Source organism: Trematomus bernacchii, unplaced genomic scaffold, assembly GCF_902827165.1.
Source record: "Trematomus bernacchii unplaced genomic scaffold, fTreBer1.1, whole genome shotgun sequence".
NCBI classification, from domain to species: domain Eukaryota; kingdom Metazoa; phylum Chordata; class Actinopteri; order Perciformes; family Nototheniidae; genus Trematomus; species Trematomus bernacchii.
This window is the reverse complement of record NW_022987513.1, coordinates 8,121,429-8,136,729: the sequence shown is the minus strand read 5'-3', so window position 1 is coordinate 8,136,729 and position 15,301 is coordinate 8,121,429. Positions and strand designations below refer to the sequence as shown.

The window sequence follows — 15,301 nt, the reverse complement described above, 5'->3', positions numbered from 1 at the left end:
TTTTCATTTTTACAATGTCAGTTTTATTTTTGTCATGGCTAACTTACCTTCTTTTTATTGTTTCCTGGCACAAATGGGCTTCCATACAGAGGCGATTTCATGTTAGGTGTGTTGATCTGAGGAAGTTGTTACAGTGAACTCAGTTTTAAGACTTTTATGATAAAAAGATAACCAGAAGTAGAACAAACACATTTTCCTGATTGATATGTGACAGTATAACAAAGAGTGGTGGAGAGTCCAAAAGATGAATATAAACCTGCTTTTATTAAGGAAATGTAATAAAATCCTTTGTACATGTCCTCCCCACCGAGGTTCATTGTGTCCATACATGCAACTCTCATGGTTGAGGTACTGTTACAAATGAACTGGAAAAAAATTAAAACCAAACTGAATCAAGTGTCGTTATGGGACCAGAAACTAAACCAGGGTCCATCTCCAGTTGCAGTCTGTTAAACTACCATCAAATTCACATGCACTTTATCTGGGGAGAAACGGATGAGAACGTCTGATTTACTAAACAAATGTAGGCGTACATGGTGTGTAGCATTTTTAGGATTTTTTCCTTCAGTTTATAAAAAGTTCACTTATACAAACAGACAAACGTTTCATGTGTAGCTCTTTCCTCAATGTACAGTCACCTTCTGCGTAATGCATAGACACAGAAAGCGTATCACAACCAAAGAAGCTATGGTGTGTTGTCTTTTACCAAAAATTGTAGAGATTCACAGCTGCAGATACTGCATTTACATGAAAACGAGTGTACAAAGTGTAAACCATAAGCTCAGTTAAACCTTTTTAATATGCTGTCACATAAAAAGGGGTCTCTCTTATCGTCTCTACAGGATCATAATAGTTTTGATTTCAACAATATGGCACTAAGTGATTAAAGCGGACCTCTTTTTATAAAAAACAAAAACGGTCTTGTTTCCAAATAGTGGCAGTTGAAACAAATGCAGTCCTGGTTGATTCAAACAAGCATCTAAGTGAATACAGTCATTTGTAAGTGATGTCCAACAGGCTTTAAAATAACTCCACCTACAGTATAAGCAGTTTGATCATCACCTCTAGTTTCATTATTATTGATATTTTCTGAGTCAAAACTGGGGTACAATGTAGTCACTTTAACTAATGCTTAAACCTATTGATTGATGCTTGTCCTAAATATTATGAAACTAAAAATAGCCTTATAGTAAAACAAGAAAATGACTTTACTTCACTAAATATAACATTTATCCAACATAAGATTGCACCACAAAAATAAGTCTGTAAAGGATTCAAATGACTTAATAAGTACTCCAAGATTTTATGATTGCAAATCATGGCTTTTTTTTTTCTTATTAAAAATAGAAAAAAAATGAAATTACAACAGTTCATCTAATTGTCATTTGAAGCTCCGCAGATTTCTTTTAAAGTGAATTAAATTTGAGTTGCATTGCCATGACGCCAAAATGCTCCATAAGGCACTACAAGAGGCAAATCTCATGTTTCCAGAAGCAGAAAAGTCCTGTTGCGTCATTGCCCTCTGTTAGTGTGACGGGGCTCACGAGCCACAATGAGCACTTTTGTCCAAGCTGATGACAGAGAAGGCCTCGCCTCCAGGAGGCCAGCCTCGGGGTGTCGGGGTCACACAGAGCGGCTGGCTCCATTCAGACGCACCAGTGGGAGACGACACGGTCCCCTGCAGGAGAGAGGCAAAGGATCAGGAACAGATGAGAAAGCCAGATGCCTCTACACTGTAGATCAGGGGAGTCAGGCATGTTTCACTGAGGGCCACATACAGAAAAACAGGTGGAGGTGAGGTATATTGCCTCATACGTTAAGTTAAAAGTTAGCTAAGTCAATCAAATGTTGGTAAATTATGCTTGATACTTGAATATGCTTTAAGAAACAAACATCCTACATCAAAGCTCTCTATAGGGTTTCATTCATTTAGTTACAAAAGGTGTCAGCAGTTAATTCCTTAAAACAGAAGCCTCAGATTGCTTATAAGGGGAAATAGGAAGGGTATATTTTAAGCTTGGTATGCAAATAAGTTATTGGGATTTTTTTTATCAACTAAGATTTATTTTAAAATGTTTTCAACTTGAATTGACTGAATTTATTTGAAAATTGACACATGAATCCTACTGTGTAATATATTTGAACATATACAGTATATTTAAGAAGTACAATATACTGTAAGACAAGCATGAGTTTCAGGCGTGGGCCATTTTCCATTATACAATTTGCTGAGGGGAAATACAAAATGGACGACAGGCCACAGTTTGGACACCCCTGCTGTAGATCATCTATGTACTGAAGTCCTGAGGAGCCAGTGAGAACACAATACATTCTGGTGATCCATTTTAAGTCTGATCTAAAATGATCCTCTCTTTATAAATTCAAAGATAGGATAATTGTGTTGCCATTTGATAAAACAATTTAGACCAGACTTAGAAAATGTTTTCCTTTAATTTGCCTCTCAGGGCTTCCGTATATTTAGTTCAACTCAAAAACATAAATTCCCCCGCCGCCTTAAAAGGACGAGTTGGGTGAACCTCTGAGTTGTGAACATTTAAAAAATATCCAAGTTAAACATGAGAAAACAAACTCATTGGACAATGTTCAAGCTATGCTGGGAAGTACGGCAATGTGCTGATGATAAATGACCTTTTGGTAGTATGCTCATTGTTCTCTATCGTGATGTATTCCACTGTTTTCTCTTCATATTTAACAGACAGGGAAGCAACAGTAGAAGACTTACCCTCTAGATCTTTACACTCTCTGTCCCGTACACGTTGTAGCCTTCACGGTACGTGGCGAAATTCTGGGTGTTTGCTGGAGGGGCTGGCTTAAAGTTTTGGGCATTCTTTTCCAGCTTCAGTCTTTTGGTTTCTTGCCGTGACTTATAGCAGAACTCTATCAAAGCCACGGTCATAGCCAGGCCGAGCCCTCCCACCAGAATATAGAAGACTCCTGCCACGTTGCTCAGGCTTAGAGCACTTGTCTTGTCCTGGGGGGGGGGGGGGGGGGGGGGGGGGGTAAAGACCACCGTTAAGAATCTTTGAACTGGCACCGTGAGACTGACCTCAAACATTTACACAAACACAATGTACTTCCTGCTGCACTAGGACTAAACACATGAGTCTACAAAACCCTCTAATTTACAGATGCCTACTTTGGCCTATAAGTGAGATGAATAGGAACTTAAGTTAGTCTAATTCCTCCTCTCGAGGTATATCTAAGTGCTGTGAAGGTGAATGTAGTTTCTATCTCTGCTGCTCTATGGTCTCTTTAAGAGAGCACGTCTACAGGAAGGTGGTCGTGGTCGTACAGGTCTACAAATTAAACCCTGGATTCACTATCATACTGTAGCTGCTAAACTTCAACACACTGCATTTGTACAATAAAAGTGGCAAGCTGTGGAGGGCGAATTGAACCATTTTATTGCTATTAAAAGCCAAACTGTGATATTGAAATTCATTTATGTGAGTTTTACCATTTGCATTCCCATCCTCTGGGACATCTTGTAGCCGTAAGGGCAGTAACTTCAACTTTGTATCTCTAAAAAGTCAGACATATAACCGCTTTTGCTTTAATTAAAGATGTAACAATAAATGTTCCTTACTCTGACACTCCATATATGAGACATGACTGTTAAATACTATTGGACCACCTTGTGCTCGGATGGTATTTAAAGGTCAGTTTGGACTTAGTCAGAATATGGATTTTTTTGGGCCAAGTAGTCAGTCATATTGGAGTAAAAATACGCAGCTAGCATACAAATGAAAAACATCAACGATAAACTAACTTTCAATAAAGGTTTGGACGACGAAATAACAGTATAATGGTTTCAATTCTATGATTTCAAAATCTTATGGCATGAATAGTGTAGTGCAATCATGCTGAAATTCTACTAATCTGGAGTTGTCCATACAGTAGTAATGATGTCATGTTAATGTCATGAGACTATGTGTGAAGTTAATCTCTGTTTTTAGTCATGCTTATCCTCGAACATTCAGATATATGTGTTAATATCATGTCCTGATCAACATGTAAGGGAGAATGTATGCTTTGGATGTTTGCATATGAACAATTAGGTCAAAATGCATTTCTCAGTATCAGTATAAAAAGACCTGCAGCGACTGACCTTACTTCCAGAGTCCTTGGTTCCACATTCACCCTTATCGTACCACCATTTGTTTTTCAGCTTGTCTAAGATGCCTTGTTCACTGAGTTTCAATACTGCAAGGTTTACAGGAGTTCTTCACGTGGGAAATAACATAAATAACATTTTATTATGTTATTTTATGTTATTCAACTTTTTTAACTACTTAATACTGTGCAAAGCGATAGAGTAGGGTCTTGGCCAACACATCACAGATAGCAAGCAACACTACAGTATATATATATATATAAATGTATAAATATGACCTTTCATAATCCATGACTACCCTAGCATGCCAGACCCCACCTTTATCGCTTTGAGTAATCGGCACACACTGATCACAAGAGAAAAGATTTAACGTTGCAAATAAAGCAGCTGCTGCATAGCTGTCAGAATGAAAGAAAACAGAGGCAGTCATTACGGAGGGAACCTCTCGTGCTATGGGCAGCCTTTTGGATGTTTAGCAAGGTGGATCTAACAGGAACCCTTTCTTGAGTAACAGACAAAACACAGCAGTCCAATTTCATTTACAGCTATAAGAGGCTAATGCCCCACAAAATCACCCACACAGATAATAACTACCAGCCAGATTAGATCAGGACATTTTGGATTTTAGAGTCTCTAAAAACACTTAGTCTGAGCCAGATCTATGATGGCGGGGTCACATTTGTGGGTTTTTGGTTTGGACATTATTTTCAATTTCCTTGACTGATAGATTCCTGGGCTTATTTCCTTTCAGAAATAGGACCACTGTTTGTAATTCAACATCATTAAATATATTGTATTCACCACTGTGTTCATTGTTTGTTAAAAAAATAAAAAATAACAGTTGAGTACAAAAATAATTCATACAGAAACAACAACAAGAAGTCATGCATGATGTTAGTTGATGATCTGCAGTCCTGTTCTCCGGTCAGAGCTCTCTGAAAGTCATGATGATTCTTTTCGTTGAGTGTTGGAAACTAGGAACTTTGATGCATGGATTCAAATCCAACAAAATAAAACGCATCCGACACAACCTCTTGAGTTTACTACTAAACATTTTCTTGACAGAGGAGCGTAAAAATCAAGCCAGTTGCAGCGAGATCGTACACACAGTGATCTATGAGACTATAACTCGGACAATGATGCATTGTAATTGTAGCCTCTGACTTTTTGGGATGCATTTTTGAGACACAATGAGGATGAATTGCAAAAAAATAAAGCTTTTAAACGAGGTGTTTTCTTCCTTCTGGGAGCTTCAGATCAACAATTTACAAATAAATTATATTAAAGGTTACCTCATTATTATTTTTTCAAAAGAGTAGTTTTTATATGACAATTAAAGATCAGCATCTGATGATGTTTCTGTTGTTTTTGACTTGATGACACACTCAGCTACTGCTGCTCTGACCTTTGACCTCTCTGAACAGAAACATGACTACAATAATTGAGTCTGTTTAATTTTAATTAACAATCTTTGTTTCATATCTTTTAGTCAGATAAAAATAAACTCTGACGCGCAAAGATAATGATCGGTTCTGACCAGAAAATGTCTATCACAGAGAATTGTAGGTAGGATGATCCATTGATTGCATTTTCTCTCGTACATTTTTCACTTACATTTCACATTCAGCTCTAAGAGAAAAAGGGAGCATTAGTCGGCTGTCATCAGAAAAGACTTCAGACCCGCCACAAGGTGGTGGCCATGGACTAAGTAAAAAACTGATGAGCACAGTTACACTCAAATACTCCCCTATGTTTTCTGATCTGCAAAACCTAAAAACAATCAAAATGTCCTTTATCTTTACCATAACTAATGCTTGTAAACATACTGTATGAGTAGCTGGAAGGACACCTTAGCTGTTTGGTTGAAACTGCAAATGGGATCATTGTATGTGGATGAAAAAACCCTAAATCACATGACGTAATAAAAGATTGTACATCAAATTCAAAGAGTACAGCACCAAATAAATGTCATCATCCCTGCTGAAAACTTAAAGAATAAAAGGAACTTAAGAGCTGAAAAAGGAACATCTGTTGAAAATATTCAGTAACAGAGAAATATAAAACTGTACATCTGTTCCCCTTTCAAGTGGCTCCACAGCCTGCATCTATTATTATTTTGTCGATTGCAGGTCATTTTCTGTCAAGAGAAAAACTCTGAGCTGTCCCAAACCTCTGATGTACGAGACAGCTTACAGCTCCACGGAGAGGAAACTCTAACAGATCAAAGATTTATCACACCTGGCTTCACTCACATTTACAATAAACGGACTGGGAGCATTTACGCAAAAACAGCTCAAATTTTAAGCAAATATAAATACATTAATAATAATAATACTAGTCATAATAATAATAATAATAATAATATAAGATACAATATGTAGCAAAAAAAACAAGTTCATTTTAAGTTGCAGTAACATTGAAACTGTCTGAAACTATTTAGTCTTTATTTATATTTATTTCTGCTCTATTCTTTGTGTCTCATAATTACTCCTATTGCACACAGGGCTTTAGCCTTCACTGCATTTCACTGCACTTATATGAGCAGAGAACAAAACAAAAACACTTTTGAATCTTGAAATTGTGAAATCTAAAGTCAATAGGGAGCTCATCTTCAAATGTAAAAAGAAACATCATTTTTCTCTCATCTCTGAATTCTCTCTGGTGACTAGTTATGCATGGGATTGTTATTTACACATGCAGTCGACCAATCAGATTCATTCCAATCTGGATCTGCAGTATTTGGCATCATTTCTCCAGGAAGCGTTTAAGTGTAACTAATCTGTAATCTCGAGTCAAATGTTTTATCACTGCTGATTCATTTTGAAACTATAGCTAACTTGCCCCTTCCATGACTATTGAATATGTTTTTTGTATTTGCATTGGACCTTTAACCTTATATAGAAATGTCTGCTAATCATATTTTTCTCAGGCTGGTTGTTGTAAGTTTCTTAATCACAATTAATGACTGCATACTTCTGATTTAGTGCAGGAGGTGGACAGAATAACAAGGACACCTGCACAATGTATTGCAGTGCAATGTAACAGCAGGTGTGATCAATCTTACATTTGTGAAGGTATTTGTCGCGGCCCTGTCAGAGCGGTTTTCATTCACCTCTAAAGTAATCTTTGAGGGTCATAGTTTGGCTTCACATCTTATGAGACATATACGCTTCACAAAGATAGTATTTATTGTTGGATTTGATACATTGCAGAGGTGTTTCTTTTATTGTGTCCACCCCCTGTCCACTTAACCTCGTCTCCATTAGATTGAAGTCACAATAGAACTTCAGACTACAGTCTGTCTGCAAAACAAGAAAACAGCATCTAAAAACACTCACAAGCACACAACATCATTCAAATGAAAACAACTCATGCACAATACTGACTCATGGCCATATTAGGATATCAATTACATACTGAGTGATGTCAAACACCAATCACACAGGATGTGAGTTATTACAAATATCACTATTGATTTCTAGTATCGATTCAAATAAGTGCTGAAATAGATTTCAGCTCCCTAATGATAACGATGTAATTGATTGTTCTGCTGTGAATGTTCTCAGTGGTCGTTACATACAATATATTTCCATCTCTTGTTGAATTACCCACACGTGCCTTTCTGAAAGTGAAATAAGGAAACAGAAATGTGTCAGTCAGACGGTGATCGCTCTCTCTAACCAGGAGCACTTTGCCAGCGAGAGGAGGCAGCTACTTTGTGTTATCCAACCAGGAAGTATCCATGTCCTGCTCACTCAGGAATGCATGACTGGGGTCGGTAACATCAAAGTTTGCCTCGTCTCATCTCTCGCAAGGTGCCACTGTGGTCATGATGCAAGCTGAAGAGCAGAGGCAGAGATGGATTCACAGTTCAGGAAAACAAAACGATCAGGAGCCTCATTTATGGAAAGGACGTACAACAGATTTGATTGAAGAAAATCCTGATAAATGTCGGAGCCTTTGTGCACACAGTATGAACAGGCCAGAGAAGCTTTCTGCCAATCCGTGTTTGTTATAATTTTACTCTGCTTCTTGATCTACATTTAAAGTGAGACTATGACTTTTAAAATAGGAAAAAAACACTATTCTCTTGCAAAGGAAATGTTATATTCATAAGCAATACATCTCAAAGAAGCTAACGACGGCTAATTTTGAATTATAGGTATTGTAACTGAAATTCATCAGGCGGTTCATGGACTTTATGACTCGTGACTGTTCCGCCATGTTAAAGTAATGTTTTTTATTAAAACAGTAAGTAAACACTTGCCCAGTGATAGCCACTTTGGCAAAAGCTGCATAGTCTCACTTCAACGTCTGAATGCATCTTGGCTTATTAATTTGCACATTTGCTTTAAGCTCACCATGAAAATGATCAAATACAAATATTTACAATCAAATCCTCGTGTACAAATGAGGCCCCTGGTCACATCTTACACTCTACTTCTGCAGGGTTTACCAGGTCAGGGATGCCATGGATAGACTTTGACTGGCCTTGAGGTCAAGACCAACCAAAGGTTTCTGTCAGTCTTACGCTGGATTTTGATGAGAGGATGTTGGACAAAAAAGTTTGGACCGTTAGTCGTCACTCTGTCATTAGAATTCTCACGTTTGCCTGCGATGCTTAGTCCCCTCAAGACAACGCTGCCCCCCGTGCCTGCCCTAACCCAGGCGGTACATTGGAGAGTGGGAATAAGATAATAGATATACAATAAATCCTAGCTTTATTCCTGTAGTTGAGAAGCTACAAATCTCTTGGCTTGTAGATATAAAAAACAGATGGTATGATGGTAGTATTTCATAACTACAGGCCAAAAATATCAAACTATTTTCTGAAGCATAATGTTAAGCACTTCATAATCAGATTTTCCTCTGTCCTACTTCTGCACTTTGCTTTATCTTACCCTATCAAACTTTTTTTCCTCTATTAGCCAAGTAAAGGGTTCCCAGTTGATCACAGTTGCAAGATAAAAATAGAAAAATTTATTTATCTGTTACTTATTAACAGATAATTGGGTCTAAGACTATAGTCAGTGACAGCCTTGCCGATTACTCTGTTCTAGTATACCCGACTTTGGTGACATTGAGGCTGACCTTAGAGTCACCTCCCCCGCTGCCGCACTCTCCCTTGTCGTACCACCATTTGTTTTTCAATTTGTCCAAGAGGCCTTGCTCATTCAGTTTTAAAACTGCCAGGTTAACAGCATTTCTTGAAACGATAAAACATAGCTTGTAAGAAAATGAACAGGTCCGTGAGAAATCTAATATAGAATATTAGTAAAAAAATAGTGATAAATATCAATGGTTCATAAAGGGGAGAACGGAAGGGACAAATTGGTAAAGAATTTAACTGGTGTGAAGGGTAAGAAGCATTTTTACAGCAAAGAAAATGTTAAATATTAGAGAGGTGGCATGGAGGGTTACATTGCTTGTAACTGAAGTGTGCGGGATGGGGACATTCTGTCATTGTTGAATTAGAAATAAGAACATCCAGCATGCAACTTAACATTCATCACAACCAACAGACCAGCATTGTAACTAGCAAAGAACAAAAATATCCCAGAGTTGAATTAGATGCAATGCAAAAGGGCACCACAGAAACCAGGGGGGGGGGGGGGGGGGGGGGGGAGAGGTTGAGGAGCAAAACAAACCGGGATGGGGAGAGTGACACATCGACATTCAAATGGATGACAGAGTGACTTATATACCAATAACCTTAAGAGGAAGAAAAAACAGAGACACAAAACAGATACATCGGACACAACAGAATGGTGTTGAACAAACTCAAAATACTGTTCACTCAGTGATGCAATTGGAGTCAAATAATAAGAATAAAGGAGTGAGGAAGAAGAAAATGGCAAAAGAAAACATCAGGGTAGGTGGAATACTATAACAACATGGAGGATATTGTTATATTATCCCACCCACCCTAATGCAGAGCCTTTAGGTGTTGCCACACCATAGCCCTTAGAGTCGAGGTTGCCGCCCACTTTCATGGTGTCGCACGGTTTCCGCTGCTCTATGTACTCGTTCATTGTGGACTCGAGTAGAAAGGCGAACTTGCCCTTCGACTTTCGTACTCTGGCAACCCCGTCTGGTGTTGTCTTGGCAAACACTGAGGGTTCAGCGGATTTCATGTATGACCACATTTTCTCATAAACTCCTATTTTGGAGCGCTGCATTATAGGACACAGAGAGAAGACAGAAACAGTTTAGTTATGCACTAAAAGAAACAAACACAGTCATGCAATATAATTATACCAGGCTGCTGTGGGTGGGAACGCTCATTTTGAGAAATACTAACATAAGGAGATGGATGCCACACTCATTGGACAGTGGTTTCTATCTTCTTTCGAACTCACAGCAAGAAAGAGAATAATCGTATTTTCCAAAATGAAAAACTGATCCTTTAAAGCAACACTGAATCACTTGGAAAATGACTGCTGCTGCACTTCCTGGACACACCCTGTTATAGTCCTGCAACGAACCACGTACACATTTAAATGTACAGGTACGAGCATGGGTAAAAATTAACTAAATGCAGTCCAGCAGCAGATGAGAAGACTTTTTTGAGAAATGAAATATTAAATTGTTTTTACCATCTAAATCAGCTGATATCATCAAGAATAATCAACGGCAAGGTTTTTATTATTAAACCCTGAGTGTTCTCGCCCTACTGGTATCATGATTCAAGAGTGGATAAACCATCTTAACCCAGGGTAAAAAAGTACTTTAGTGTGTGTTTAATCACAGGTCAGATCTGGATTTGACTTGGAGAGCAGGATGCCTGAAGCGCCTGCTGTGACATCACAGTTTGGAACATGTCCAGAAACGCAATATGCTTCAAGAATTCAACACATAGAGGACAGTCTCTTTCTGCCTCGTGTAATTCAGAGTGGATTCAACCATTAAAAAAGAGAAGTGCAGCAGAGGTAGTGGGCAGTATGCCAGCAGCCTGAAGACTGACAATCTGGCAGCCCAGCAGAAGCAAAATGCCGGCCATGTTTGGAATCAATAATAACAGAGAAGTGACCTCCTGCTCCTCGTCAGAGTGTGTCCCCACCAGCAGGTCACAGCTGGAGTCACAGTCATCACGGTTTAATTTATATTTAAATATAGAAACTTCATTTCATTTGACTTTAGTGGTTGTGCAACATTTACATATTTTCAATTCAGCTTGATGATAATAAATGTTGCTTTGATTCAATAATGCAGGAATATGTGGGACAATGCGTATATGGTATATAAGTCATTTGTGTTTTAAATGTTTATATTATGTTACATAAAGCATAATAATAGTGTGTATGTTGTGTTATCTCCTTTTATCTCTTTTGTGTACACCTATTTATAAAAGCAGTTGACAAATCTTCATCATTAGATTCACAGTATCCAAATAATATCAGTAATGCGGAAAACATGTCTGCTTTTGAGCCTGTTTAAATACAATAAAAATGTGTTTTCTAACATAATAAAACAGATTTAGCATCGTCGATGTTAAGCCAAACACCAGCTTAAATAATTGAGAATCCTCATGTTTGTTTCATTTGATTCAATAATGCAGGAATATGTGGGACAATGCCTATCTAGTATTTTTAATCAAATTATTTAGGGCTAAATTCAAGTAATTTGTGTTTAAATATTACTATTACAATGTTACATATAGCATATAACATTGTGTGTATGTTGTGTTATCTCCTTTTATCTCTTTTGTGTACACCTTTTTATAAAAGCAGTTAACAGATTGTCTTCATCATTATACTCACACATGTCAATTTTAACATAATAAATCTTGTTTTTCATTGTCACCTATACTCTAACATGATATCCATGAATCCACATGATGTTAAACCAAACACCAGCTTAAATAATTGTGAATTCTCCTCTGTTTGCTCAGCTCTATGTTGAACACATGTGACCTGCATGCTCGGACTGACAGCTCCACCTCTGCGGCCCAGCTGCCAGCTGAGCGGCTGCAGTCAGGCAGCTCCGCCCGCTCTGACACTCAGGACGCTGCTAAAAATGGCCAGCGAGAGGCTGATGGCCGGCCACTGGGGAGCTGGAGTACAGCTGTCTACAATAGAGTGGAGGATAGAGACTCTGCAGTAAACCGGGCTAACGTGACCTTCTGCTGAGCCGGGCGAGGGAGAGGCGCCTCAGAGGAAACTTTATGTTGAAACTCATCATATTTCTACAGGTTTTAGAAGGGCTTCTCGTCAGGATTGAGATTAGGGCATGACAGGCAGGTTTCATAATCACTAGGTCAAACAGGAAGTAGAACTGTGGACGAGCATCTGACGTCAGAGCTCCGAAACTCTGGAGCAAGTTCCAGTTTCCAGTTTCAAACAACAACTGAAAACCATTAATATTACTATTATTATTAACATAATTATTACTATTATTATTATTATTAACCATTATTTGCACTATTATTATTATTTTTATATTTAATTATCTACAGTTTTCCTTTTTTAAATGTTTTTTTAATAAGTTATCAAATGTTCTGGGAAAACACAAGAGTCGTAGCTCTGTTTTATTATGTATTCATAGTCCTACATATTTGTCATTAACACCCCACATTGTACTCCACATAGAATTGTTTTTTTATTGCACGTTTCCTATTTGAGTTGTCCTTTTTATCAGGGCACTATTGCCTGTATTCACTTGGTTATTTATAGCATACTAAAATGCACAAATCAAGTGTGTGCGTCTGGTTTGCTCCAGATTGTACGTTCAGTAGAGCTGTGAGTCAGACCCACGTCACATCTGTTAGGAAAAAGTAGAGCAAAACATTTGAGTGGATATACAAACTGTGTCAGCTGGACGGTGTGTGCGGCCGCGGTGTGTAAATTATTCACCGGAGATGTAATGGATTGTGGGCTCAGGCTAGCAAGTGAATCATTCTTGACATATGCACGATTTCAGTTCAGTCGAGTGTTCATGTAAACACTCTTTACATGACAGTAATGGCAGATGACAGGCCGGACCATAGTGTGAAAGCAGCCATTCTTTTCTGGGTAACATCGAGACGCATGCTTGTCAGGAGTCGGTTGGCCGTCTGGGTTTAAATCTGTGCTGTCAGAGTCAAAAATGTCACCACAGCCGCTACAGCTTTACAAAGAGAAATTATTAAATACATACATTTAAATAAATGGGTTGTGTAGCCTCAATAATCTTTTAACTGACTACCGGGGCAAGTGAAGAATTTGGGTTTGCTGCCCCTCATCCATTCAGGAAATAAAGTAAACTTCCAGCAACCTGTTCATCTTTCAGCAGCTGCCTGAAGGCTGAGATTTATTCACAGCCCTCTGTCTACATCTACAAATTGAGACGACAGGCCAAACAAAGCATCAACAATCTTTCTGGGGATTTGTTGTTATTAGTTTTTGGGAATGATAAGGTATGTAATTAAAGTCTTCAAATACTGTATTTTCATGATCAGTGGAAACAAATTGATAATGTTACTAGTTCATATCTTGTCTCGTTCAGAACATAGACTGTATACGTATATACTGTAAAGGTTCAGAAGCACCACTGTAATTAAAGTAGAATTTATAATTAACACATTTTGGTTTCTCTAACTTGTGTTTTCTTTTACATCCCCTTTACCCTCTTCAGAGTTCATGAACAAAATGATCCAAACAAGAACTTGGCGACTTGTTGAAAGTATTTGAGTACAGTGCGAATCAAAATCTAAATGTGACAAATGATATCTACATGAAAGTACTTTAGAGATGTTGGTACGCTAATTTTGGCCAAATGCTGGCTGTTCCCACCCACTTCTTTTCTTTATGCTAAGCTAAGCTAATCATCTAGTAGCTCCAGCTTCATTGTTAGTGTACAGACGGCACAGTGGTATTGATCTTTTTTAATCTTACATTAAATCAAATAAGTATATCTCCTAAAATGTAGAGTTTTAAAAAAAAAGAGCATACAGATATATTGAACCAGATATTATAGTCCAAATGTTGTATCAGCAGACAGCTAGTTGAAGAAGAGTGTTGAACAGAACTATAATCATTTACAAACCCAGTGGTTTTAAATAATTTCTGAAAAGAATATTGAAAGAAACGTCACATTCTGTATCATCATATATGTCATGCAGTGAGTAAGCTGTATGATGCTTTAAAGTTCAATGTTACAATGATGTTTAACAGCTCTCATTTATCATTGGCTTTGATTCACCAGATTTCATTAAGCGTTCCTCAGAGCGGCTCCTCCGCAATGACATTTCCAGTTTGGAGGAAGAAAGGCAGATATTTGTCACTCAGGATGAAGTCACTACACGCCTGTCAATTATCTCCTTAGGAACACCTTTGACAAATCACAGCCAGCCAAATACCTCGTGGATTAGCATATCCGCCGCTGCCTATGGAGGTGCGTTTAATGTGATGAGTCACCAGGAAGCCTCAACAATAATGAATTTAATGAATTCAAATGTTTAATGTGTTTTTTTAACCAACAAATAAAAGGGGGTATTTTTAGGGCTGATGAATGTGTCACGTAAAAGGTTTCTTTCTTTACTTTAAGCCTATGTTATAACATCAATGAAAAAATGTAGAGGTCTGTTGAAAAGTTGAGTTTTTGGCAGTAGAATTATTGCTCACATTGTCACATAAGGAATTTTTACTTGAACATAAACGGGGGTAATTAAACAACTCAACTTCAACAAACTTAGTGTCGTGTTTAAAGGGCATCTGCTCCTGCAGTCTTAATAAAAGAAGTCTGAATAACTACACAATAGAAGAGGAGAGAATCAGCACGGCTCTGATAATCAACATAGAGTGTAACACATACAGATAAAACTATACAACCCAGTCTCACGGCATTTTGTGTAATAGTCACGAAATGAATTGAATCTATTGATTCGTGTTCACCAACACGATTTCGCATTTTTTTTCGTGTCACAAAGAACGATTTTAAAAGCAATGTATTTCTATTGGTAGTGTGTTTCGTGCCTGCAACACGTCTTTTTGTCCGGTCGGGTCTTGGAAGACCAGAAGCTGTGGGGTTCATAAAAACATTTTCTTACTCAATATCAAGCCACGATTCTTGTTTTTATTTTTAATTGTATAATGTCGGACTTTTTTTGCCGTCCGCGAGGAAAATAAATGGGGCTCAGAGCATCATAATACTGAAATCTGTATTTTTTAATCTTTTTTTCCTTCTAAT

At 37.8% G+C, this 15,301-nt stretch overlaps 1 protein-coding gene across 2 annotated transcripts in view; it reads right to left on the bottom strand.

Annotated features, from left to right (window-relative positions):
- Positions 1-245: 245 nt before the first annotated feature.
- The window catches only part of gria3a (glutamate receptor, ionotropic, AMPA 3a), a 76,512-nt gene continuing 61,456 nt past the window's right edge, over positions 246-15,301 (bottom strand). Inside the window, exons 13-16 of one of the 2 annotated variants that reach the window (XM_034114539.1) lie at positions 10,061-10,308; positions 9,227-9,341; positions 2,744-2,992; positions 246-1,678 (exon numbers count right to left, since the gene is read on the bottom strand). In XM_034114539.1, the coding sequence (XP_033970430.1) occupies positions 2,747-2,992; positions 9,227-9,341; positions 10,061-10,308 (609 nt within the window). In that variant the 3' untranslated portion in view covers positions 246-1,678; positions 2,744-2,746. Of the gene's footprint in view, positions 1,679-2,743; positions 2,993-4,129; positions 4,245-9,226; positions 9,342-10,060; positions 10,309-15,301 lie in introns of both variants that reach the window. The other variant, XM_034114547.1, reaches the window with a different exon arrangement.